Genomic DNA, 27,592 nt, shown 5'->3' with positions numbered 1-27,592 from the left:
GAGCTGCGGGCGGCTGCGGCGACAGAGAAGAGGGACCCGGACGGGGGCAGAGGAGGAGGAGGCGGGGGGGCGGCGGCGAGGCGAAGGAGAGGAGCCACCGAGGAGGAAGGAGGAGGAAAGAGAGCGGCGGCCGGGGCGCTGCCATTGTTCCGCACCTGCCGTCGGCCCGGGACACGTGGCGCCGCTTGAGCCCCGCTCCTCGCCCCCCGCCGCCTGACCCCGCACGCAGCCGCCCGGCACCATGGGCAAGGGGGTGAGCGCCGGGGCCGGGGCGGAGCGCATGGGCTCGAGGCGGTGGCGTGCGGCCGGGAGTGGGAAATTCAAGGAGCCGGAGCGTGGCCGGTTCCCCCTTTTCCCTCTCCGCCTGGGGCAGGCGGGGCTCCGCTTTGTCTGGTGCCGGGCTGGGGCGGCCACGTCGTGTTGTGAGGGGGCCGGGGCGGGCGGGTAACGGCCGTTGGAGGGCGGCGCCGGTGCCGCCTGCCCCCGAGCAACGTGCGCTGGCCGCCGCCGGGAGAGGAAGTAACGGGCTGGGGCGGCGGGAGACGGGCCACGGGCGGAGCTGTCTCTCCACGCGTGGCCGGCCGCCGACATGGCCGCGGTGGGACGGGGCGGGAGGGGGCGGCCTGTGCCGGTGAGCCCGGGAGGAGGTGGTGGCCCAAACCTTCCCCGGCTTTGAGGCCGGGTTCCCCCCCCCCCTCCCAGAAAGGGGGGGGCCTCCTCCCGCCGCACACCCCCGGGCCCGTATGGGGCCCGCAGCCCCCGGGGCTGGTGTTATCTGATGCCCTTTTGGAGCTGAGCTGCGGAGCGTGGCTGCTCCCCGGTCTCCCAAGAGTACTTTAGACTTCTTGAGACACGAGGGCCCGTGGGGGGGAAGGAGGGTTGTTTGGATTATTAAGGCTTATTAAGGCTAATTTGCCTATTGGTAGCGGTGAAGGCGAGGTGGGAGTTGGTGTCGGGAGGGAGGTGGTCGCCCCCTCGCTCTGTGATGTCCGCCCTCTTCGCTGGGGTGATAAACGCCTGCCAGGAGGCCCTGCGGCGTTATTTTGCCCTGAACCAGCGTTGTTTCTACCTCACAGCCCACAAGGAGGCGGGGTCCTTAATTCAGATCCTATCTTTTAATTTAAAGAAAAGTGTCTCTGAAGGCTCTGGAAAACAGGGCTGAAGACTTTTTCTGAAGTTGGGTGGCGTGGTCAAATGCCCACGTGTGGAGCACAAAACACCTCTGGGGTTGCTCCAGTTTTATTTTATGTTGGAAAAAGCAAGGACCAGTTTCAGGGGTTTATTGTTTGGATGTTTGGTTTTTTTTCCCTTTCAAATAACTTCCCTGTGTATCTTGTGTAGTTGGAGGAGGGTAGACTTTTATTTACTCTTCTTTTAGACTCATTCCTGGAAAATTCCCAAATCTCTCTGCTTACTGAGGGGAGTGTGACGGCGCGGGGTCTTGAGGTGGTAGCATTGTCCCTGCCTACAGGTGTTCTGTGCTTCCCTAGCCCTGTTCAAACATTGACTTGACTTTGCATTGTCCTCATCCATGCGGTGGCAATGTTGACATAACTGCATGAACAGTTGGGGACCTGTGAGAACATGGCTGAGCAGACAGTTACTTGGAAAAGTGGGTTGAGGAGTGCGTGGGGTGGGTTTGGGGGACTTTTTTTTTGTGGGTTTTTTCCTCAGTGAAGTATTTTTGATGTGTGTCAGCCCAGCGTGATGTTTTGCAGTCTGGTGGGCAACAGGCAGCATGCACAGTAAAAGGTCATCAAAGAGCTAAAACATTGAGGGGGTGTTTTAAGGTGTTGCAGTCTTCTAGATGCTTTAAATTGTCAAAGAAGCCTTGGAGTTGTGTGTGTATATGTATGACTGCTGTGCCAAAGGCTTCGGGGGCTGCCTTGGCTGGACTAATGGGACGTGCAAACACTTTCTAATGTGGAAGGCTGTTAGCTGTCTTGCTTGTATTCCAGATTTCATAGGTTGCATGGATAGTAAAGCAACTGGCTTGCAACTGAAGCACCGACACGAGGTAATTCAACAGTGTACAGCTGCCTCAGGCTTTCTGGTAGCAAGCCACAAGATTTGTTTCCTTAGCGGTGAGAATGCATGGAGGTTATTGGGGACCCCCTGAAAAAAATGGGGATGCGAGAGAGCAAGGCTGTGAAAAAGGCAGTGTGTGGTTGCAACACCAAACAGCATGTGCCTGCCTGGAGTTAGGGTGCCCCAAAAGGAAACCTCTTTTCCACGCAAGCATGGGATGGAAGAGAAAGTAGGAGCGTTAAGTGTGAGAGAACAAGTTCCTTGTCTCTGCAGCTGTGAGGAGAAGCCAAGTGTCTGTTTTACTTTAAATGGTAACAGGACGAGGGGAGGGCCGTGAGCTGCCCGAGTATGTTGTTCAGCCCAAAAAGCAGATTATCCAAGGGGGTGTGCGTAGTGGAAGAAAGCAGACAGGATTTCATTTCTCTTCAGAGCTGCCTGGAAACTGTCTGGGGAGAGCAGCGTGGTTCACTCCGTCCCCCTTGCAGCACTAGCATAGTGCACAGTTGCCAGTTGTGTGCTTTGAGTTGCTTCTGGAGGTCAGGGCTAATGCCTGAACCCCAATGAAGGCTTTTTTCCTGTCAGAAACTGGGAAGGCTTGTTGCATAATGGACCAATTGAGAGGAAATTATGCAAATCAGAGCAATCCTTATCTGGTGCGATTAAGAAATCTTAATATACTACTCTTTTCCCTCCCCCATCTCTTTCATTCCCACTTCTTATTACTATGGCTAGAGGATTCTCCTTTTGCCAAAGAAAACCCTGGGCCTAGCCATCGCACGTTTTCACGAAGCGCAGTGACAGGATGAAGGGTCTCTGGCAAGTGGTCTGTACCAGTGGTTTGCAATCCCATAACTCAGTGGGATCCTGACCTGCTGAAAACTGCAGAAAGCCATGCTTCACCCGGGCTTTTTCAAGGAGTAGTTGAAGTTACCAGCTCCTCTACGGGAGGACTGTGTCTGGCCCCCCACTGATCTTCATGTGTTTGACAACTACTAGAGATTTCTGGATTGATGGTAAAGGTGCACTAATGTTCCAGGTAAAGAGGCGTGGGAGATGACACTCCATAGTTGGCAAAGCACTGAAAAACCAGGAAGAGTTGCTCGGCTGTGCGGCAGTGGTGTTTGGAAAGCCAGCTCTGCACTTGGGTCCTCAAGCAGCTCCATGAGGAGTAGGACATGCTTATCCTAGTATCCAGAGAAGGCTCAAGGTGTGTGGGTGGTCCTGTTTTGACCCTGTTGATGAAAACCCTTGCAAAGTTTAGGTAGCTTGTCCTTCCATAATTTGGGAAGCAGCAGTCTGCTCATAATGAGCAATTATTAGCTGTTAAGTAAAAACTGCTCTGCACTGTCCTAGATGCTGAGTCTGTTTGATTGATGCAGCTGATTAGACTTTCAATTAAAGATACAAGATTGAACACAGCTCTTAGGAGGGAGTAAGAAGGATCCAGGGAAGGCATTAGCATCCCTTGCTAAGATTACGTAGGGTCATGGAGTGGTGTTTCCAGTCCAATAGGCATAGTCCTTATCATGACTCATCTGGTTAATATATTTACTGAAGACTGTCTCATGAGGCAGCAGGACAGTAACTTTTCTGTTTTCTCTGCACAGTTGGTTATAATGACATAAGTACCAGAACAGATCAGGCCTCCAGAGACTGCGTAATTTATTTTGGCTCTTACTTGATATTTCTTTTTGGATTAGGTGATGTTAGAATAAGGGTACTTCTGAGCTTGCCTGCTGATTTGCACCCCTCCCGTTTCCTGGTCAATCATGGCTTGTGTTGAGAACATCAGCTGTGAATGGCTCAATTAATCCAAGGCGGAAAAGCATAAGCTGTATCTGAAAGACAATAGGGTTTTCTGGGGGCTGTATAAAACTTCTTACACTGGTGTGTACAAATGTTGTGCTTAAGCCAATGGAAAAAAAAAAAAACTTGCATGGGGGGAAAAAAAAAAGGCTGTGTTGTTTTTTTTCTGTGGCAGTTTTGATGAGTCAGAGTTCCTAGGCAAAGTCAAGTAACAGGGGTGACATTTCTGATGAAACAGACCTTCCTTTGTGTTTGGGCCATGTGATTAATTTTCGATAAGATGTGAATCTGGAGTACCGTAGGCTGCCTTTTCATTGTATGGCAGGAAAAGGAGGGGAAAGCAGGGAAATCCTACAGCACTGAGGGGTGAGATGAGCCCCTCATCCCCTGGCAGCCCAGCCAGCAGGAGCCTTTGCTCAAAAGATTGGGCTCATCTTGCCAGAAGAGAGGCAATGGCCTTGAGGGCACAGAACAGGGGCATGACTTTGACTCTGATCTATGTCTCAAGTTCAGATTTAAGTGATGGAGCAGGAAGTTCAGTGTCTGTGAAATCAACCTATAGCAAAACCTGAAACCAGTGCTACTGGGTTACCTTTTCTGTAAGGGTGGGATGTGGTACTAAAGCAACAGAAGGGAAGGTATTGTCCTGTTTTGCTTTTAAGCTGAGGAACTCTGAGCTCCTCACTTGGGTGCTTAAAGAAATGAGTAACTCTATCCACTTTTTGTTCTGACTACAGCTGATTGCTAGATTTTTTGTTCAGGTTGTTGTTTTTTTTGAAGCAAATCATGCTTGAATAAGGGCAGTGAGCCTTTTCATGTTTGCCTACTTGCAGGTCATCTCTGCAGCTGAAAGAGCTAAACGCTTATATTCTTGGGCTGTTCACTGCTGCCCGCGATAAGCTGAGCGAGTGTACTTCTCACAGAAGTTTCAAAGAACAGTGAGGTTTTTACATCACCTGCAAGAGCTTGCCAGGCTTTTTGGGAGGAAAGGAGTGAAGCTGAAGGTTGTGGTCTGCTAGTCAAGACACCAGCTCCTTCACCTTCATTAGAAATCATTTCTTGTCTTAAGCAGTTATCAGGAAGCATGTGTTTTGTGCAGGACCGTGTTTGGACTTGTCTGCTAGAGTTCTAGCAGAAGTCAAAGTTGTTACCTTTGGAGACTGAAGGAGAGAGATGCTTCATGGTGACTTTTTGTGAATTGCCCCATGGCAAATTCTTGTGATGCAGGAATGCAAAGGCTTTCGCTTTTTTAAGAAGTGAAATGGGAGTTTAGGTGAAGGGACGAGAATGTCAGGAATGCTGATAGTCTGTGGTTTGGTGTCCAGGGAGAGGAGGCAAACAGCTCAGGCTCTGCTCCACTTCCTAAAAACTGTTTCCTGCCTTTACTGAACAGGGCAAGAGAGGGCTTCTGTGCATGTGAAATGTATGACTGCTGCTGCAGAGTGGTGTGCACAGAACTTTCTCGGAACAATAAAAGTCCTTGTCTAGATGTGACTGATGGATTCTTTTCTAAAAGTCATGATTTTTCTCCCTTTTTTTTTTTCCCTCGTGGAGTTTCACTTTTGGTTTTGGTTTGGAGTAAATAATAAAAATTTCCTGTGCTTGCTGCTCAACAGGACAATTTTTGGATCCTAACAGTAGCTTCTGTATCCAGATCACTTTCAGGAACTCAGTTTGTGATTTGAGGTGCTTGTGCAAAGACCAAGAAAGGCAGTGCCTTTGAAACCTTTTCTTAATCTTGTTAACGGTTTGACTCTGGGGCCACTAGCTGCTATTCCATCTCAAAATGCTTCTCGGGGATCTTATTGGGTGAAAATCTCATTGCATAAAACTTGGCAGGGATGTAATAGGTCCCATGCAGGAGGGAAGGGAGGGGAAAGCTGCTATTGGAGGCTTGTGAGAGTCTGGAAATGTATGGAGTACCTAATGGAGGAACTGCACTGTGAGGCTGTAGTGGTGTCTGGTTTTGGTACCTTACAGGGTGTCCGAACTTCTTGCAGTACATGGTTATTTCTGCCTGTAACTCTTCTGTACTTCTTTTTTGTATTTCAAATGATGTTTATATGTGGTATGTCATGGTTTCTTTGTCCTTAGATGCTTGTTTACTCCATCATGACAAGATCTAAATCTCATCATGATTTCATGTAGAATTAATCAGAATGAAAGTGAATGAACATGCGTCTGAATAAAGAGGCTTTAAGCGTATCATCTGTTCTGTGAAGTGTAAGCAGGACTGAGCACAGATCGAATCTGTGAAAGTGTACTGCTGCTTTGTATACCATTCTTGCTGGTCAAACTGCCATAAATTGAAAGCAGATTTCTGTTGCGTAACTAGCCAGCTAGAGTGCCAAACTGAGAATGAAAGTGTTGGAGCTTATCCCCCAGATTCAACCAGTTAGAGATACCACCTCTTATTTATCTTCAGTTGATAGGCTACTCCTTGCCAGAGGATGTGGAAGACTGAGGGGGGGAGGAGTTAGTGCCTTGAAGGGAGCATACGTATTCACTCAGGAATTGGTTTCTTCTGCTCTTCATCACTTTTCAGCTTGAGCTAGGGCTCGCACATCAAGACTGAATAGCATGTAGCTTGCTTTCCTCCTACCTAGACTTGCATAATGTCTGGCTGTAATCTGTGTATCAGGGATGCTGTTGAGCAGACTTGTCTGCTCACTAGCTTGGTGGTTTTTTTTAATTGAAGTGGTATAACTTTAATAAACCATAAGAATTTTGTCTGCCTGGCAGTCTCGTGTGCATAGTTCATATCTACTGCTGTAGAAGTTGACTGTATTTCTTATGGTACTGTGGCTTCTCTTGCAGGCTGGAAGAGACAAGTATGAGCCCACTGCTACATCAGAGCATGGCGCAAAGAAGAAAAAGGGGAAGAAGGAGAGGGACATGGATGAACTTAAAAAGGAAGTCTCAATGGTAAGAGTGTAGGGCATGGAAAGAGCAGCTTTTAGAATATTTACTGCCCCCAAAGCCCTGTGTTTTGTATGATTAAAAGAGAAAAGAGCTGGTGTGCTGACAGCATGCTGTGACTGAAGGTGCTGGTCTCCCTTCTGGTCCCCTCTGTTTCCAAGCCAGACATGCTGCAAGTGTTTCGTTATCAAGATAATCATGCAGTAGCCCTGAAAACATCACTTTTCAAAAGGCACTTGATGCAGAACCCAAGTCTCTGGTTGCCTGCATTACCTGTAGCACAGTGTAGCTGCATTTCCTCACCCAGGCAAGCACTGTCTGGATAGCAGCATTTCAGGCTGTTTTCATTCCAGTTGAGTCTGTACAGCTTCTTTGACTGCTGGCGTCTACTCAGGCTGACCTCAGTATTATTATTCCTTCTAATCATGTTTGAGGCTGTGGGGGGTGTCTCTCATCCCCATTTGTAAATGCTAGATGATGTTATACATGTGTCTACGCATATCATCCAGCTTAGATCTGCTTTCTTTGATCTTGATACAGGTTTTGGTTTTGTGCTGTGGATTTGAGTCTGGGCTCTCATGGATTTGGCCCCCTCTGTTAGGGAGAGGCAATACTAAAGCTTGCTTGAAGATGTGATTTTTGTGTTCAGCAGCAATGCTCACTTAAAGCATCTGCTCCCTCCCCTCTTTGGGGGAAGAAACACTGTTTAAGCTGGCAGCATTACTTAAAAATGTGTAAAATAACAGGGTTAATCTTCTGTACATTCCTGCCTTCCTTTCCAACTCCTTTCATTTCCCATTCTCCCTCACCCTCACAAAAAAAAGCAAAACAAACCCACTGAGGCTTCACAGAATCTACTGGGAGTGTAAAGACTGCACTGAGGTATAGTCAGAGCTTGTTTAAAAAGCTGTTATGTTGTACCCAAATAGTCACAAGAATGTTAAAGATGAGACCACTTTGAGTTGCGGAATGAGATTGAGACTCTCTTCACAGAGAGGATGAGCTAGAGTATTGCTATCTCACTGAACTGCTACAGATAGGAAACCTGGGGTGGAATTGCTGAGCTCTTGTTGATCAGCCTTCAGGGACTGTGATCTCCCCCCCCCCCCCCCCCCCCAATCCCCCTCAACAATTTCTTGTCTTTCAGGATGACCATAAGCTGAGCCTTGATGAACTTCATCGCAAATATGGAACAGACTTGAGCCGGGTAGGTAGACTTTGTTTTCCCTCCCTCCTTGCCATGATCTGAAAAGGAACAGTCTTGGCTCAGAGCACTTCACAAAGGGAGATCTGGGTGGTCTGTGGGTTTTTTTTTTTTCTCCTTTTTTGTTTAATCTCCCCTCCTCCAGTTAAGTTTCCCAGGCTTTGGGGGAATTGTTGAGCACACAAATACTTTTCTTCATCCTCCCACTGTACAGCCTGGCTGCAATAATTTAGTGACTTAGTTTCTAACAAAGTCACTGTTATCTGCCTCTGAATTGTTTCAAGGTCAAGTTGATTTTTGGATTTATTTTTTTTCCCCTGAGGAGCTTTTAATAAAGGCAAATGTTTGTTATATTGCAGATGTAGTCTAGTGAGATAGCACATGCCTAGAGACTTAATGATGGCTAGTGGCAGTTAAAATTTTACCCTTTTATAGTAAGAGATATGCAAATGTCCTACCTAGCCTCAAAGTCCATTGCAGAAGTACTGCAGTAGTTTTGCACCTTTGCTCTTGTTTAATGTGTTTTTTGCATGATTGCATATAGCAACAAGTCTGCTCTTACTCTGTAACAGCAGAGACTTGCATGTTTCTGTCGAAGACCTTGGTTTCTGAGAGCTGAACTTGGAAGGCCAATCCAATGTGTCAGGATCTTTATGGCCCCCAGCTTTCACTTGTTCCACAATTTGATAGATTGCACTGATGGATTGCACTGGGCTGTTCCTCAGAGCTCAAAGTCTACTGCTGTAGCCTTCTTCGGTGCCCTTCTTCGGTGTTTGTAGCCCCTTGGCCTGCAGGCTCCTCAAGCAGGATCCAGCATCCTATAGCTCCTCTTTTGGCATTCAGCTTTCAAATCCTCACTTGTGTTGCAGAGCCCTGGCATCTGTGGAGATCTGATACCTATTGGCATCTCCTTATTGTGGCAGGACTTTGCCTGCCTTTTCGAGCAAAAGATGAACAAATTCAGAGCCACCTTCCCCAGTCAGTCTTGCCACAATGTCTATAACAGGAGCCTCTCTTCTAGGGTTTGACTTCTGCACGTGCAGCTGAGATTTTGGCTCGTGATGGCCCAAATTCCCTCACCCCCCCACCCACCACTCCTGAATGGGTCAAGTTCTGTCGGCAGCTCTTTGGAGGATTCTCGCTCCTATTGTGGATTGGTGCTGTTCTATGTTTTCTGGCTTATGGCATACAAAGTGCCATGGAGGAGGAGCCCAACAATGATAATGTAAGTAAAAATGTCTGTTTTACCTCAAAGGCAGGCTGAGCAGCCTGTTTGGCTCAAAGCAAATTAACTTCCTCTAAGCAATCAGCTCAGAAGCTTTTCCCATAAGCACGGGAAATTCAGTGGGTGAGCTTTAACACATCTTGGAGTGCTTCCACGTAATGAAATGAACAGCCGACTTCCTTCATGTTGTGTTAACAACACTAGCTTGCGGACAGCCTTTGTGTACAAAATGTACAGAGTCTGCAAGTACCTCCATGCTTTTTTAATGGGGCACTTACATATCAAGCAATTTATCTAGACCAACTGGAAACCTTTCAGGCAGATCATCATCTGATTTGCTTTCTCTGCTCCTTGTAGCTGTACCTGGGTGTTGTGTTGGCAGCTGTGGTTATCATTACTGGCTGTTTCTCTTATTACCAAGAAGCAAAAAGTTCCAAGATCATGGAGTCCTTCAAGAACCTGGTGCCTCAGGTATGGAATACCTCATTTCCTTGAGATCTGCCAAGCTGTAGCTTGCTCAGGGTTACTAACTTATTTTAAACATGGGCTTCAATTGCAAAAGGCCTGGCTGTGAATGGTATGTATTGGTGTTTAGCAGACAAGGTGTCTCTTGTGCCAAGCTGTTAGTGTGGGTTCCTAGCTCTTAATGTTGGGGGATCTATGAGACTCCTTCCTCTTAATGTTGCAAGTAACTATGTTAATAGTCCAGGGCAGTTCCTTTCACCCTGTGAGTTCCACCATTCATAGGACACTTTTCTTGATAGTCTAGGGAGTTTAACTGATGTGATAAGCACTGAAACTCAGATTCCTTAACGGTCAGGGTCTGTATCATACCTAACCATCTGACTGTTACCTTGGCAACAAGGAACTTAAATATCAAGTAAACAAAAATGGCTGGTTTTCTTAAATAACATGTATCAGAGATCAACATTTTGGTATGAGTAGAAATGTTGTAGAACCATAGCACAACTATTTTAAGATACTCAGATCTCTTAAACCCCTTAAGAGTGCTTCTGACACAGGTTGTTTCTTTTCTGTTTTTCAGCAAGCTCTTGTAGTCAGAAATGGTGAGAAGATGAGCATAAATGCTGAAGGTGTTGTAGTTGGAGATCTAGTGGAGGTGAAAGGAGGAGACAGAATTCCAGCTGACCTTCGGATCATATCTGCACATGGTTGCAAGGTACAGCAGTGACAGGCTGTCTGAAAACTCCATTATGAAGGATAATGAATTAGTCTGGTTTCAAAGAGTGTCTTCTCTGCTGTGAATGGGTGGTGGAGTGGAAGAGAAGGGGGTGCCTAGTGTTTTATCTGCTTTCATTGCTGATGGCATCTGCCTCCTTGTGTATGACAAAGTACTCTCTTCCACGTAGGTGGATAACTCCTCACTTACTGGTGAATCAGAGCCTCAGACCAGGTCTCCAGACTTCTCCAATGAGAATCCCCTGGAGACCAGGAACATTGCCTTCTTTTCTACCAACTGTGTGGAAGGTATGTGATTCTCCTACTTAAAGTATTAACGGTGCTAGGGATTGAACTCCATAGGTAAGTAAGCAACACAAGTGCTGTGTGAGTTTAGTGTTACTAGTTGGTAGCCTACTACCATGCAGGAGTAGGCTGGAAGTTCCCAGCAAAGGCTTTGACCATTCCAACTGCAATACTGTACAATGGGCAAAGAAGACTCCACAGCATTAACTGGGTGGTTGTTTTTATTCTTTCTTACTCCTCCTAGAGGAGTAGCTATGTGGTGTGTCTTTGAGCATGACTGCCTTAATTACAGAATCATAGAATGGTAGGGGTTGGAAGGGACTTTTGGTGATCATCTAGTCCAACCCTCTTGCCAAAACAGGTTCACCTAGAGCAGGTTAGACAGGAATGTATCCGTGTGGGTATTGAATATCTCCAGCGAAGAACATTCCACAACTTCTCTGGGCAGCCTGTTCCAGTGCTCTGGCACCCTCAAAGTAAAGAAGTTTTTCCTTACATTGAGATGGAATTTCCTGTGTTCCAGTTTGTACCTATTGCCCCTTGTCCTATCACTGGGCACCACTGAAAAGTCTGGCCCCATCCTCTTGACACCCGCCCTATAGATACTGTTAAGCATTGATGAGATCCCCCTTTCAGTCAGTCTTCTCTTCTCCAGGCTAAACAGACAGGGGTCTTTCAGCCTTTCCTCATCAGAGAGGTGCTCCATTCTCTTGATCATCTTTGTAGCCCTTTGCTAGACTCTGTCTGTCTTGAACGGGGGAGCCCAGAACTGGACACAGCACTCCAGATGTGGCCTCGCTGGGGCAGAGTAGAGGGGAACGATGACCTCCCTCAACCTGCTGGCCACGCTCTTTTTAATGTACCCAGGAGACCATTGGCCGCCTGGGCCACAAGGACACGTTGCTGCCTCCTGGTCAACTTGTTCTCCACCAGGACACCCAGGTCCTTCTCTGCAGAGCTGCTTTCTAGCAGGTCAGCCTCTGACCTGTACTGGTGCATGGGATTATTGGTCCCTATGTGTAGGACCTATATTTCCTCTGCTGACAGATTCAGAGCAGCAAACTGCCTTCTGTTCTTTCTTCCCCCAAAAAACCCAACCCTGCAGTACTGAGGGATATTCTTGGTCTTTCTCAAGGGCCTCGGGGAGAGAAAACGGGCCTCCCCTTAAAATAGGGAAGAGGATGCTGGCTGCTTTTTGAGAATGACTTTGTCTAATTCCCTATGCAATTGGCACTTGATTCGCTGGGGTGGAAGGGAGAGGGCATATGGCTTGGCCAGTCACACAGGAGTCTTGCGCAGCGCATATCTCCAATTTATTTCTCATGCTGCTAAGAGAGGTAAAAAAGCTGCAGTAGGAGACTTTGCCATTGGAATGTCTACCTGCATTATCTTGGGCAAAGCTTGCTAAACTCTAAGACAGGCTGAACAAGCTTAATTTAGTGTGTTTTGGGAAAAGGTTTTTGTTCTCTAAAACCTGTCTCTCTCCTAGGCACTGCTCGCGGCATTGTCATTAGCACTGGGGATCGCACTGTGATGGGCCGTATTGCCAGTCTGGCTTCTGGACTGGAAGGGGGGAAAACTCCAATTGCCATGGAGATTGAGCACTTCATCCACCTCATCACTGGAGTGGCTGTGTTCCTGGGTGTCAGCTTCTTCATCCTTTCACTCATCCTTGAGTACACATGGCTGGAGGCTGTAATCTTCCTCATCGGGATCATTGTTGCCAATGTCCCTGAGGGGCTGCTTGCAACGGTCACGGTGAGTGAAGCTGGGAAAAAAAAAATTGAGTTACATATATACACTTAAGGAAGTAGAGTGCTTCATGCTCAGTGTGCAGAGGTAAACACGAAAGTAGTGGAAGGTACTCTACATGGTGAGCATGTAGGGCTAGATTTTATAAATTCAATGTAGTCAGTCTAGTTGCCCAAATCATTGTCAAGTTCTGCAGCGGTTTTTCCAATGAAGATGGGTTCCTAAGATAGACCTTCTCAGAGACTTGATAGTGTAGAATTGAAGTGAGCAAGTTCTGGACTTGTCTTGCCTTTTTCTGTGGCAAGAACAGGCCTTCCTGTTAAAACTGTTCAGGGGTTTCTACGCCCTTATGCACACCAGCCCGTCCAGCCCAGAATAGCTGGCAGAGCAAGCTTCACTCCAGTCTCAGCTTTTGATCTGGCGCCTGTCAGAGATTCTTGTAAGTTTTTGGTTTCCCAAAGAGACGGTGGGGGTATCTAGGTGTGCTCAGCTGCGTAGAGGGTGGTTGTGGATAGGGCTAGAGGTGTCTATCCAGCCTTAAGGAGCAGAGCAGCAACTGAGCTGGGGAATGAGCAGTTGGGAGCTACAACCAGATAAGAGCCTCTGGTGAGAAAGGGTAGCTGGGGCTTGTCACTTCTTACACCAGTAAGTTGCAACTCTGTCACCAGAGTTATTTGGGGCTTTCTCATATGTGGCCTGCTTTCACCTATTTTGAGAGTTCCTATGATTAGGGAACTGCAACTTAAAAATGTTAACCTGGGGCATGTTATTTCCTTCCTAATGCACTGAGAGCTGGGAGACTGAAACCTTGTGAGTCCTTTCTGGAGGTTTTGTGATGAGGAAAATGGGGAGTTTAAATTTAGCAGCTGGGCCTAAATGTAGCTGTTTATTTTGCACTGGCGGGGTGAGCGTGGAGTTAGGGAATCGCTACAGGGCATGGAAGCTGGTTGTCATTCCATGCCTACAGTGAGTTGGGTAGCAGGGTATTAAGGCACAAGTGCGTCTGACCTGTCATCTTCCTTGTCTCCAGGTCTGTCTGACACTAACAGCCAAGCGTATGGCTCGTAAGAACTGCTTGGTGAAGAACCTGGAAGCTGTGGAAACCCTGGGCTCCACATCCACTATCTGTTCTGACAAAACAGGCACTCTGACACAGAATCGCATGACGGTTGCGCACATGTGGTTTGACAATCAGATTCATGAGGCTGATACTACGGAGAACCAGAGTGGTAAGACCATCTCTTTGCGCTTGAGGCATCCCATTAAAAAATGGCTTTTCCTGGGGCTTCCTGTACTTCTAAGAAACAAAGTTTCTAGCTCTCTAGTCCAAGTGAAGTTCACAGTTCAAGCACTTGTAATATATGATCTACAATGAGCATTAAAAGACTTGGGGTGACACATAGAAAGCTTTGCACTGTAGCACAGTTCTGTTCAATCAGCAAATTCCATATAGACTCTTTTTGCTCAAAATTGCTCTATTGGAACTTAAGCCTCTTGAATGTTCAGCCCCTTACATCTGTCCTATATGTAGAAATATTTGCTGCTCCATACCTCAGAATACTTGATTATTTTTGCCAAAGTGTATCTGATGAAATTGCCCCATCTTAAGTCTGCTGAAAGTGTGGAAAGCAGAGGTGTTGATCCTGATAACAAATTACTTGAGACTGGACATAGACGGAAATTTCCCATGTTGAACTAGATGGCTACCCTTGAACAGGGGTTTTCCCAGAACATCCTGGGTGTGTTTGCAGAGTGGTAGCAATGACTGAAGTGACTGTAAGACAATTCAGCAGGAAGTTTCTTCCAGATATTGATAAGAATCTGAAATCTGAGTGCTGTGCAACTGAGAGAGGCACTTACTTCTCCAGAACTGTTTAGTACTACTAAATACAGGAGTTTCCTAGCTGTCATCTACCTTGTGAAATGTTGTTCTTGCAACATGTTATTAGCATAAACTTTTCCCAGTGGTGCTGCTGCACCCTGCTCATTGTCCCCAACCACTCCAAAACATTGTGCTTGGCTGAACCACTTCAAAAAGGTGCTTTACTGTTCTTGGTCTCTAACACTAGTGCAAAGTAACAAGCTATAAATAAAGTGTTACTTGGAAGCACTTGGTTTTGGCCTGGCAATGGTTGGCTTGGCTGCAGTAGAGGTAAGCCTCGAAGATTTCGCTTCATGGAAAATATATTAGCTTATCAGTTAACTGTCTGCTCAATTCATCTCCCTTGAAACCAGGTTAAGAGCAAGCATGGGAGAAGCAGTATCTCTCTCTTTATTTAAGCATTGTTCCTTTGGGAGCTATTTCATCCAGTTTTTGGGTGATGGATAGAGTGAGACAACCTGGAGGTGGAACCCAGCATCCCTTACTCAAGCCCCTCTGAAGGAAAGTTACCTGTCTGGAATTCCTTAGCTTTGTCAGCCTTGCCTCTGCTGCTGCTGGATGCAGCTGTTACTGGAATCTTGAAAGCAGGGGTGTTTTCTTGCACTGTTGCTATTTCACCCTTGGGTCTTATGATAATGTGCTGCTCATCAACTATCTCAGAAGGGAGGAGGAATGAAAGAGATGTAGTGTGCTAACAGGCTCTAAGTGTTTCCCATTTCTGAGGTAAAGGCTTCTTGCTGTTAAGCCTGTGGGATTTTGGGCGTATGTGATTATTTTTATTTTTTTTGTGAGGGCGAGTGGGGAGACTCTGACATTCTTCCTCTGCTTTCAGGTGCTTCCTTTGACAAGAGCTCAGCTACTTGGACAGCTTTGTCCAGAGTTGCAGGTCTCTGCAACCGTGCTGTGTTTCAGGCCAGCCAGGAAAATGTACCTATTCTCAAGGTGAGTTCATAAAAGAAATGTTTGTCCTGTTCCCCACCACCACCCTCCCATCATGGTAGTAAGATTACATCCTGCGACTGCAAAGTGGAGGCATCTGTCACTCTTAATCTTCTCTGCATTCTAGCACTCTTCTAGGAGAGGTGCTATGGGCAGAGGAGATGGGACTGAGAAGATACATTCCCACAGCAGATTCCCTGCCATCCACTAGCATCTACAGTCTGTTTAGGAGGTCACAGACTTCGGACAGGGCTAGGAAAGATCAGAAGGCTTTCCTAGGCATTTCCCAATATCTGGCTGTTCCAAGAATTGCTATCTCTGGCATTTGTACACTTAAAAGCTACAAACACCCGGTTCTGGGAGCAGTAGACACCAGAGCTGGGGGAGCAGCAGCTGTGGGAGACTGTCTTTGGCCAGTCTGTTCTTGCTGGCAAGTCTTGGCTTTTTAAGCTTTTCCTGGATCAGCACTGGTGCAAATGCCGGCATAACATCAATTCAGATTTCTGCTTCTGAACTGTGCCCCAACCAGGGCTGAAATTAACTGTACAGTGCTTATAATCTGTCAAATATTAGTCATGTTGCTTAGTAAGTAAACTTCTTCCCAAGGTCATTCTGCTGCTATGGCAATAGAAATGATAGAACAAACTCTTTTTCCATAGCACTCCTCTGACTATAACTTCAGGTCATGTTTTTTAGAACTAAGATAAAGAGCTGGAGTTCTTTCCATTTAAGGAAGATCTGGAAAGGAGGAGTTTTGAAAGGTCTTTAGATACCAAAAAGCAGTACAAAAATGAAAACAAAATTCTCATGAACAAAATGACCAGAAGGGCAAGAAATATTTGATTTAAATTGCAGCAAAGGAAACTCAGGCAGGGCATTGAGCATGCGCAGATCTCCAGAGCTATCTACAGTCTCCCTATCTACAATCTACCAGTGCTAACCTTACAGGGGAGGAGGCACAGACAAATTAAATCTTCTCTGCCAGAGGCTTGATAAACTGATTTTATATTGGGGTGAGAGATCACATACAAGTGTTTCTGTGTGCATTTCATCAGTCTTCATCTCACATTTGTTGTTCTTTGTGGCAAGCAACATACAGCAGTTCTCAAAAGTTTACCTTCCAGCCTCTCTTTCTCTGACTCCACCTGATTATCTGACTTTCTCTGCCCTTTAAAAGGGCTTCTCGACTTTGGCACCAGAAGACTGCTACTCTCTCAGGCTAGGTGGCCTGACATCCTGAAATGCAGTATTTGTCAATACTAGATAATAGAGTTATTTATTCTTTGCTCTTATATCATGTTATGTACAAGCTGGGACTGGGCTGAGATGAGTTTTTAAATGTTGTATCTTCTGTGGTGAGTCTACTGGATGTATGCTTTGATAGTTGTCTCTTTCCTCAGAGAGCAGTGGCAGGAGATGCTTCTGAGTCTGCACTTCTGAAATGCATTGAATTGTGCTGTGGCTCTGTCAAGGAGATGAGAGAAAGGTATCCCAAAGTGGTGGAAATACCATTTAACTCTACTAACAAATACCAGGTAAGCATGTGCCCTCTTGAGGAGAGCTGCTCTGTGAAACACTTATGTAAATTTGCCTGCAATGTGCCTTGAAACTTGTTTTGGTACCCAAATCTTATCTAGCCATTACTTTCTTGTAGACTGCTCAAGACTTAAGTTAAAGGACCGTACTTAGTTACACTGTGTAAGAGCTTCTGGAGTTGCCTTGACACGAAGGTGTCGGCTGCTGAGAAAAGATCAGGCACGCTTCCTGCCTGTGCAGCACCAGTGCACAGAGAATGGAAGAACTCAAATCTGGGAATAGAATTGAACTGTTGGGAAGTGATCTCAGCAGGTAGAACTTGGATACAAAAAAGGCCATTGTGACATGTTTGGTTTTATGTTAATATTAGTAATTCCTTAGTTTGTGAACCTCTTTGAAGTTAAATGAAAATTAGAGCAGAATATCAAACTGTCCTGAGCTATTGCAGTCACAAAACACTTGAGTGATGGTGATTACTCGTGACTTTCACAGTACACGTCTATAAAATGGTTTTGTTTCTTCCACCCTAGCTGTCTATCCACAAAAATGCAAATACATCAGAATCCCGTTACTTGCTGGTGATGAAGGGAGCTCCAGAGAGGATCTTGGATCGCTGCAGCACCATTCTTATTCATGGGAAAGAGCAACCACTGGATGAGGAAATGAAAGATGCTTTTCAGAATGCCTACCTTGAGTTGGGAGGCCTCGGGGAGAGAGTGCTAGGTAAGGAAAAGCAACCTTAAATTGGAAAAAATTTGTCACTCATGCTTCTGTGCAGAGTCCCCACAGATTGAGTGTAGGGTTGTACTCTGTTCCTGCAGTGTAACCATAATGAGTCAAGGTCACTTCAGCTATTCATGTAGGAACAGTCCTGTCTCTAGCCTTTAATTTAAAAAGCAACCTGCAGGGTCTTGCCCAGCAGCTGGGTTGCCTAGATCAAAATGAAGCAAAGCATTTGGGACCTTCAATCTCCATGGGGCCACATGGTGTATTAGATTTGCTCCACTGCATGTGAACTGAGCTGTGTCTGGGCACCTAGCAACAGCTATTAGTTATCAGAATATGAGTGTGACTCCTGCCTCAATAGCCCTGGCTAAACCTCTGATGCTGCCATGTTATTCTTGTGTGGCTGTTTGCAGAAGCAATAAGCGTTCGCTCTCTCTGCCTCCTGATATGTAGGAACAGAGTAAATGTGGGTTTGATGTGTTACAGGATTCTGTCACTTGGCTCTGCCTGATGATCAGTTCCCTGAAGGCTTCCAGTTTGATACAGATGAGGTGAACTTTCCTGTGGAGAAGCTCTGCTTTGTAGGACTGATGTCTATGATTGACCCTCCTCGTGCTGCTGTGCCAGATGCTGTCGGCAAATGCAGAAGTGCTGGGATCAAGGTACTTCATTCCTGGGTTCAAAATCACCTTGCTCTATCCTTATGACTATAAAGGGCTTCCCTCACTCTGTGTTTGCTGTAATGTGAATGAAGTATTGATCAGGATTTAACTAATACTACTTCAGGCTTCGTTTCTGAGTTAAATACAAACATTTCTATGTTAATGGACTGAAAAATGAGTTAGACTCCAAACTGCAAGGGCACTGGTGGTGTGTGCCTGAGCATGTGACTTGTCTTAGGTGTGTTCTGCATGTCCCACAGTACTGACTGAGATGAAAGAGTGGAGCACAGGCTGGAAACGGAACTGGATCTGTTGACTCAGGATTAACAATTTTTTGTCTTCCATCCACCACAATCCCGTGCACACTGGTTACAGGTTACTGCCTGTACCTCATGTTTGCTGTGTGCTAGGGCTTCCTAGTAGAACAAAAGCCACGTGGCCTTTTCAGTCTCAAGGGACGCTGCCTCTTGGGCAGTGTTGCTCTGCAGTACAGGCAAGGCTTTCACGGTAGTCTGTTTGCATTTCAGGTTATCATGGTTACTGGAGACCATCCGATCACAGCCAAAGCCATTGCCAAGGGTGTCGGCATCATCTCTGAGGGCAATGAAACAGTAGAAGATATTGCTGCTCGACTCAACATTCCTGTCAGCCAGGTCAACCCTAGGTACTGACTGGTGGGGAAGGCTGAAACTGTTCAAAGAATTAAGCATTTGCCCCCTCCTTGCCTTGGATAATCTCTAGACATCTAGATATCTCTCTTTAGACGTGAAAAGCTTGGCATCTCCTTAGCTCAGCACGTTGTGGCTCCTTAATCATGAGTTATCTGAGGAATGTACAAGGCTTTCTTGAATGCGTATGTCTCTTGTGCATGGGAACTAGTTAGGAGTAAGCCCTATACAGAAAACTCGAGCAGTTTCTTCTGTCCTTTCTCTGGCCCATAGCTGTGTGTCCTGATGGTTTGTCCCCAAGTTGGAGGAAAGAAACGGCTGGTTGGGTGGAGTCTCTTTGGAGGTCAGATTTTACCCCCCAAGCTGAACACTTGCCTCACCTGGTTCGTGTCACTGCACAAGTAGCATGTACTGGCTGATGTAGGGGGCAGGAAAAAAGTGTCTAAAGTGATATGGGGGAGGGAAGGGGCTGTTTTGAGCAATGCTACTGTAGAGCCTGAAACCATGTACTCCTGTGATTCTTTAAATGGAGGCTGGGTCTAGTTTTGCCTCCAAATGTATACTTAATCAAGGTTATTTAGTAAGATAACTTACAGGTTCATGGGAGAACTCTAGTAAAAAGAAGACACTTAGTTTGTTAGTCACAATCCAGACTGAATGGGCTACCAAAAGTAAACTGTTAACTGTTCTATGCTGTTTAGAGAAAAGAGCTGAAACATCACCTATAAACGTGATCCCTCAAAGCTCAGTTCTGCCCCTTTTGCTCTCAAACTCTCTTCTGGGTCGGACTGCGTATGGACAAAGGGAGTAGGACTTGGGCTGGGTAAAGCAGTTGACACTAGTCAGTGGCTACAAGCAGAATAAATGTGAAAATGGAATTCCTTTCTCTTTAATGTTTGCCTTTATGTCCTAGTGCAGAACTGAGGCATCTTCAGAAAATGTGCTTTGGCATACATGGGCTGTTTGCAGAATGGCTGGGCTGTCTGCATTGCTTAGTTTGACCCAGCCTGTGTTTGGGCTGGAGAGTAGCCATGTAGCTTATGAACTGTGAATAGAGACACCCTGTGGAATGAATTGTAGGGGGAAGACAAGTATTGTGGCTGGATTATTCTCTCTCTATATTTTTTTTTTTTTGAGGGTAACTTCACAAAGTAGCAATGCAGCCTGGGGATCACTGGGCTTTGTGACTGAGCAGGTCAGCAGCTGACTGTAAGGGTGGGGAAGGAATTTCCCTGTCTAAACTGGGTGATGTCATGAGCTGCGTGGATAGTCTCCTAGACCTATAAGGGATGGTATGCTGGGTTAGAGAGGTGGTATTTTGCTGTAGCATGCAGGGGACCAAACCAGTCTAAATATAACATTGCATGCTTTTCTTGCTGAAGAGTGTAAATGTCTGAACTGGCATAGTGTGAGTGCTCTCTGAAAAGCCATGTGTAGATCATCAGTCTGTTGCAAAAAGGATTACCTGTGGAAGACCACAGCATCTCTTATGGAGTTGGAAGCTAAATTGGCTAAGCCAGGGGTTCCTTTCTTGCAGACAGGCCAAGAGCTGTGGAAGCAACTAGTTTTTGCCTTGATGCTTTTTAAAAAGCCATAGAAATAATTAGTCTGCTCATGAGGCTCTCTGTCTGTTGCTTGGTGCTGTCTTACTGTCTTTTTCTTTGTGTTTCCCATCTACCTGTAAGCTTGGATCATCAAATTTCTGTGCAGAGGCAGCCTGGATTAGTATTTAGTTACAGTAGGAGCTGGTCTTTCACTAGAGCACTAGGGAGCCATAGCTTTATGGGGCAAATGCAACTAATGAAAAACTTGTTTTACTTCACAAGTTAAACTATGATATTGTCTCTTGATTGCAGGGATGCTAAGGCTTGTGTTGTTCATGGCTCGGATTTGAAGGACATGACTAGTGAGCAGCTGGATGACATCCTGAGGCATCATACAGAAATTGTCTTTGCCAGGACATCTCCTCAGCAGAAGCTTATAATTGTGGAAGGCTGTCAGCGACAGGTAAAGAGAGGGAGTCAAAGGACTTCATATTGGAGAAGTCCCCAAACATATATATGCTATATATGCTGAATAACAAAAGCTACTGTATATATAGATTGGTAGTTCATATCTATCAGTGTTGCCTTCTGAAGTGGTAGGGCTTAGTCTTCTCAGTGCCCTTAGGTAAAGGGCCGGACTAGATTTGCCAGGAGCCTTCAGCTGCTGTCAGGCTGCTCTATGAGACACAAGTATAAGGGTCTTGCAGGAAAACATCTTCAGTTTGTATTGAGGCCTTCTGATCTTAGGATGTTTGTTAACACCCTTAATTCCTAAATGCTCTGGAAATGCTTGGGAGAGGAGGATTCAACACGTTTATATGTCCAACATCTATTTGGAGAGAGTGGCACGGTTCTCTGATAAGCCTGATCAATGGGAAAGAGGTGAGGAGAGGACAAACTGAGGTCTCTATACAGTAAAGTGAAATAGCTTTTTATGCTTCATGTCCTGAAGGATGGGAGAAAGCTTTTCTGCCAAAAATATCTTCTATGATGATTTCAGTTTTTCTATCCCTCTCTTTGACTAGGGTGCCATTGTAGCAGTCACAGGTGATGGTGTGAATGATTCCCCAGCGCTGAAGAAGGCTGACATTGGTGTTGCTATGGGTATTGCTGGCTCAGATGTCTCCAAGCAGGCAGCTGACATGATTCTGCTGGATGATAACTTTGCCTCCATTGTCACTGGGGTTGAAGAAGGTGAGTTTATAACTGGTGCGCGGTGTTTTATAACTGCTTCAGCAGTGTTAGTTACTGATTGCCTCTGAAATAGAGATGTCTGGAGGGCTGCCCTTTGTTTCAGCTTGTCTCCTTGAAAAGTGTTTTCAAGGAGGGTGGCACTTTCCTTCTCCTTTCTTTCCGTGGGACCAGCATAACCCTTTGGGATGGGTAACAGTAGGAAGCAGCTGAGTAACAAAAGCTACTTTGTCCTTTTGCCTAACACTGACCCTACAGTCATCTTTGCCAGCTGAGTCTGACACAGTTTCCTCCCTGATGGAGCAATAGCTCTCAAACAGAAGCAGAACCAGGGGGTGCTCCAGGGGCTCTTGATCTTCAGAAACCAGAACTCTATATCCTGCTGCTGTATGCAGTGAATCCTGATTGCTGTAACCAAAAATACTACTTTGTGTAGGTGATGCTGTGCATGGAGCGCACAGTCCCACGCCTACATCCAAGAGAACTCTTCAATTTGTTGCACTAGCATTTTGCCTTTCAGTGTTATCACTGAAGATGCCTATGAGCTACTTGGTGGCCTTCTGCTGATAAGTGAGAGTTATGTTGTTCGTTCTTTGTTGACCCAGGGCGCCTGATCTTTGATAACCTGAAGAAGTCTATTGCTTACACCTTGACTAGTAACATTCCTGAAATCACACCGTTCCTGATCTTCATCATTGCGAACATACCCCTTCCACTGGGAACAGTCACCATCCTCTGTATTGACTTGGGCACTGACATGGTGAATGTCTTTTTTTTTTTTTGTCTCAAGAAGAAATATGGGTATTGTTAGGTATCCTGAAGAGAGGACAGGTGGAAGGAAAATGCTTGAATACAGTTTTCTTTAGTGTTCTGATTTAAAATAAGAGGCCATTTGATACTCCCTTAATCCACACTCCCTGTCTTGTGACTCTCTGTCTGAGGATCCTTTGGTTCCATGCAAGGACAACCTGGGGATGGGATAAGGTTCTTCCCAAATACTACAGCTAGGGCTTTTGGGCAGTGTTCTTTCTCAGCCTGAAAATGTGGGGCAGGGAAGGCTATATACAATGGAAAATTGAAATGGTTCTAACAGTGGTCCTACCACCTCCAAAGGTCCCTGCTATCTCCCTGGCATATGAGCAAGCAGAGAGTGATATCATGAAGAGGCAGCCCAGAAATCCCAAAACAGACAAGCTGGTGAACGAACGGCTGATCAGCATGGCCTATGGGCAGATTGGTAAGCTGGTCTGTTTTCTCTGTCACTGGTTTGAACTTGGGGGAGGGGTATACACCATACTGAGTCAGTGACTGTTCTGCTTATTTTGGTAGGGTTGAGGTTTGGGATGTCTAAACCAGAACCTCGGGCTGTTAAGAATGTGCCATGATTCTGCTTCCATGGCATATAGCGGTGGCTTGTGCAGCTTGATCCATTGAATCGCTTTCACAGTAATTTTGTTTAATTGCATAGCGCCGTGAAGGAACTGGCTGACAACCAGCTCTCCTCTGGTTCAGACTTGTTCAGCAAGAACATAGATCCCATTGTTAGTTTAATTAGAAGTAAAGGATTCTCTCCAGCATACCCTTAAACGCACAGTATTAGGAGCCTTGATTAAAGGCAGCTACAGAGATGTGCCCAGTTCACAGGATGGGAGCTCATGCTTAATTGCAGCAGACCTTGGGAACCTTCTTGACTGTATTTTGCAAGGGTTGAGGGTGGGCAATGCTTAATGAGAGTACAAAGGGAGTTTTATCTTGTGTCCTTGAGTACCATGCCATCACAGCACAGAACAGAAGTAACTGTGTACAGAGTTGGGAGCAGAGGCTGCCCAGCAGAAAGGTTGCAGCTGAGTTTGATGTCAGTGTGAACTATTTCTATAGTTGCTGCTTGGGAGACTGAGACTCACAAGGAGTAATTTTTTAGGTGGTTGGGGTGTTCTACAAATTGCTCTCAGTTATAATTGCACTGCGCAGTAGCTTCATCAGTTTTGTTGTTCTTTCTTACCTGTTTAGGTATGATCCAGGCCCTTGGAGGTTTCTTCACCTATTTTGTAATCATGGCAGAGAATGGGTTCTGGCCTTCTGGCTTGCTAGGAATTAGAGTTCAGTGGGATGACCGATGGATTAATGATGTGGAAGACAGCTATGGGCAGCAATGGGTAAGTTTTGAGGTGCAGCTTCAAGCCAGAATACTAATGCCAGCTGAACTTGATGTGAGCACCATAGAGCAAAGGAAGCATGTCTGAATAGATGTTCCCTGCTTTGTGTGTTTTCTAGACCTACGAACAGAGGAAAATAGTGGAGTTCACTTGCCATACAGCCTTCTTTGTCAGCATTGTGGTTGTGCAGTGGGCAGATTTGATCATTTGTAAGACCCGAAGAAACTCTGTCTTCCAGCAGGGAATGAAGTAAGTCAGGCTGTCTGTGAAGGATTTAGAATTGGACTCTGTGTATTCTCCAGCACATGGCATTCTAATTCTTTGTCCAAGCAGTGTCTGGGCATTTTGGCATAAGTCTTGAACAGTCTGGTGCCTTGGTGGTGGATAAAAGAGGGGCTGGGTGCTCGCTCTCTTGTGGTACCTGCTACGGTTGTCAGGCTGAGACAGAGTGAAATGCTGACTTTTGCTGGCACTGTGGGAGCTATCCCACCTCAAAGGACAGTGGTGTATTGCAGCACACAGCCTTGTGCAGCAGCAGAGCAGCTGACCTCAGGAGATCTTGTGGCATGAATCCTAGCCTCCTCCTGAATTTGTGATGAAGGCAATTGCTGGTTGACTTAGTTGTGAACTGGATTATCTTTGTCTAGAGACATAAGACCCTCGTGACAGCTCTGTGCTCTGCCATTGGCTTGGGAGGCCGATGATAGTCCCTACTTGATGGACTTCTGGCCTAGACCAAAACGTCTGTTTCCATTCACTACCTGTGGCAACTAGGTGTTTTTTAGGATGTCATCTGTTAAAGTACTTTGTCCCTGACTGCTTTCCTGTTTCTACTAGGAACAAGATCTTGATATTTGGTCTCTTTGAGGAGACTGCTCTGGCTGCCTTCCTCTCCTACTGCCCTGGGATGGATGTTGCTCTAAGGATGTACCCTCTCAAGTAAGTTGCATCATGCTTTTTGTGCAGCAGGCTGTACCCCAGAACAATAGCGTTTGGGTGGGGAGATGGACAAAGGTAATTGTGGGCTTGTGGAACATGAAACCTCTAGTCTTAACTTAGGAGAGCTCAGACTAGAAGGGGGCAAATGATCCTTTGCTGTAGTGTGGCACACAGGGGGTTTGCTTTGCTTTACTGCTTGTGGAAATTCTTACGGGGAGCCTGCAGTTCAATGCCCCACTGGAAATTAGCTACACAACTTCAGTTGTACCAGTGTGCTGTAGTGCGGTTGCTCCTGAACATACTTGACTGGAGTATTTTTATGGAGAGGGGACTGCACCTCCAAAGACAGCCAGTTGAATTGCTCTAAAGCATAGGCCAGGTGACTTCTTCACTAAAGAACTGGTGATGATATCTTGTGCTTTTTCTACCTTTCAAAAGACTTTACTACTTGTGCTATTTCTTTGGAAGATGCTTTGTAGGTGCGGTTGACCAGTTAGTGCATGGTAACTTTCCTAACGGTTGGGAGGGTGCCAACATCTTAGGCATTGCCCAACAGCATTGCAACATTTCATGGCAGGGTTTAGTCTCAGACTTTTAACAGTCCTCTGGCTTTAAGTGCTGTGAAATTTTTCATGGCAAAAAAAAAAACCTGGTACATCTTGCACTTCATTTAGAAGTGTTGTCTGGAGTTTGGTGCTGAAGTGTGAGCATTTCCTAACAAGAAAGCTAGCATCTGCCCAGTGCCTGTAGCAGCTAGATGTTAGCACGTGTAAATCACGAGGGAAACCAGTGCAGTTCAAATAAGCAAGGCTGTGGGCACAAAGGTTATGTGTACTTAGAGGAAATATTGCTAGATTAATAGGTAGGGAGGTGCTGGTACAGAGATGAACAAAGGTGCTATGACACACCTTGTGTTGGAATTAATATCCAACCTATTGCAGCAGAAAGATTGGTGGTAATTCTTGGCTTGGAGGATTCTCAGCTGAACCACAGCCTTGTGGGAGCTGGCACACTGGCAAGCTGGGTCATGCCAGCCTTCCTGCACTCTCCTGTGCCATCAAGTCAGAGCTTTGCTAGGCACAGAGCATCACTGCTGCCTGTGTTCTCACTGTCTCCTCTCCCAAACAGGCCGACGTGGTGGTTCTGCGCTTTCCCATACTCCCTCATCATATTCCTGTATGATGAAGTCAGAAAGCTCATTATCAGACGCAACCCTGGTGGTAAGAATACGCTGCTAATCTGTGTGTTTCCTTCCCCACCTTTTCGTGCTGCTGAGCTCTGTGGAAGCTCTGACAATGCTCAGGGACCCCCAGTGCCAAGCGCTATGTGGGGATGTATTTCGTGTTTTCCCTTCCTCAAGATTTATAGTGCTGTTAGTCCAAATTAAGGACTTTCTCTGTCCCTCTCCCTGTGTTCTCCCACAGTATATGAAAGTACCAATGCACTGAAGTAGATGGAAGAGACTGATTAGTGGTTGGGTAGTTTTAGAAAGCTGGAACAGGGCCTGAAATCTGCAGCACATCAAAAATTTGGCAAGATTTTTCCATTGTGATGGGTGGCTTACTAGCTCAGATGCTACAGTGCAAGTTTTCAGAGCCTAAAAGGAGCTCTAATGAACCTCATACTTGGTCTGCTTTAAGATTAACTCTGCTTTCTCCCTCTTTTTCCTTTAGGTTGGGTGGAAAAAGAGACCTACTACTAAAAAGCGCCTGTAAAACATTCCACGCACAGCCCATGCCACCTCTCCACCATCTCCCCTGTGTGCGTACTTCCATCTTTGCAAGTGCAGAACTGTGCCTGGGCAGGAGTAAGCTGAAACTGAAGGAAACATGAAGAAACATGGACTGGAGGAGAAAGCAAGGGGGAGGTTGGGGTGGGGGGAATGGCCAACCATCAGTCCATGGGGATGAGAGTCTGAGTAGTTTTATGTGCCTTTTTGTTTTTGTAAGAGGAAGCCGAAGATTTTATATGTGGATTTTTACAAATAAAGATGGATTATAAGAGGATGCCCCCACATGGTCTTAGGTGGATGTTTTTCTCAAAGCGAAACCTGGTTCAGAGCAACCTCCCCTCCCTGCTTAAGGTGTGATGGTAACAGCATGAGCTAGCCCCTGGCTTCCCATTTTTGTAGCAGAGCTGCTTGACCTGGCGACAACAGCATATGCAGTTTTTAAAAGCCCTCTGTAGCTCAGTGCCTAACGTGACAAACTGCTTGCAAGCTCAGGAATTTTGTTGGCTTCTAGCTGTGCATCTTGGCTGCTTTCTGTAAAGGTAATGTTGAGTGGAGAGAAGAGCTGGTGGCTGGATTGTGACTGACTTGCTGGGCTCGCAATGAAAACAGGCTTCCACTGAATGGCACTTGGATCCAAGCACCCTCGTTCTGAAAACTGTGACACTGATTTTCCTGCTTGCTTTGCCAAGCAAGGGGTAGTGTTTCCTAGTGTCCTCTTTGCATGCACACACCTGTTCCAGTGGGGCACTTGCCCTATACCCATAGTGTCTCTTGCCTGCTGTGGAGTGAGAGCAGAGGCTGATCATGGGTACAGGGTTCTGAATATTTTGGTTTTGAGGAAGGTATCGCTGTTGTCTAGACTCCAAGTTGGCTCTGTGGCCTGAAATCAGCCATGCTGTTTCCTTCTGTATGTTTTGATCTATTCTTTAATGCCTGTATGGCTCACTTCCGAGAACTTGGTGGGAGAGCTGGCCGCCTGCATGTGGACAGTCGCCATGAAGTCCTAACTCCATATTCCTGGTGCTGTTGTGCTGAAGCCACCTGGAGATGCTTCAGGCCCATGGTCCTCTTCCTGAACTGCTGGACTGTCCCTCTCTTGGGTATGTGTCTACCTCCGCAAAGGATCCCTCCAAACCACAGCACAGAAAGGATCTGCAGTTAAAATTGCATGCTGCTGTCCCTTCTTTCCTCATTCCTT

At 46.1% G+C, this 27,592-nt stretch overlaps 1 protein-coding gene across 1 annotated transcript; it reads left to right on the top strand.

Moving 5' to 3' along the window:
* ATP1A1 (ATPase Na+/K+ transporting subunit alpha 1) lies at positions 1–26,675 on the top strand. The gene is made up of 23 exons (XM_074167526.1): positions 1–253; positions 6,652–6,759; positions 7,901–7,960; positions 8,979–9,182; positions 9,540–9,653; positions 10,228–10,362; positions 10,553–10,670; positions 12,157–12,425; positions 13,450–13,648; positions 15,134–15,243; positions 16,641–16,775; positions 17,307–17,499; positions 17,989–18,164; positions 18,692–18,828; positions 20,689–20,839; positions 21,402–21,570; positions 22,173–22,327; positions 22,681–22,804; positions 23,578–23,723; positions 23,842–23,972; positions 24,561–24,662; positions 25,791–25,882; positions 26,336–26,675. The coding sequence occupies exons 1-23, from the start codon at positions 242–244 to the stop codon at positions 26,362–26,364; spliced, it is 3,069 nt and encodes a 1,022-aa protein (XP_074023627.1). The 5' UTR covers positions 1–241; the 3' UTR covers positions 26,365–26,675.
* Positions 26,676–27,592: the final 917 nt, after the last annotated feature.

Source organism: Numenius arquata, chromosome 1 (genome assembly GCF_964106895.1).
Source record: "Numenius arquata chromosome 1, bNumArq3.hap1.1, whole genome shotgun sequence".
Taxonomy (NCBI): domain Eukaryota; kingdom Metazoa; phylum Chordata; class Aves; order Charadriiformes; family Scolopacidae; genus Numenius; species Numenius arquata.
Note: the sequence above shows the minus strand (reverse complement) of the source record. Positions and strands in the feature narration are given on the sequence as shown.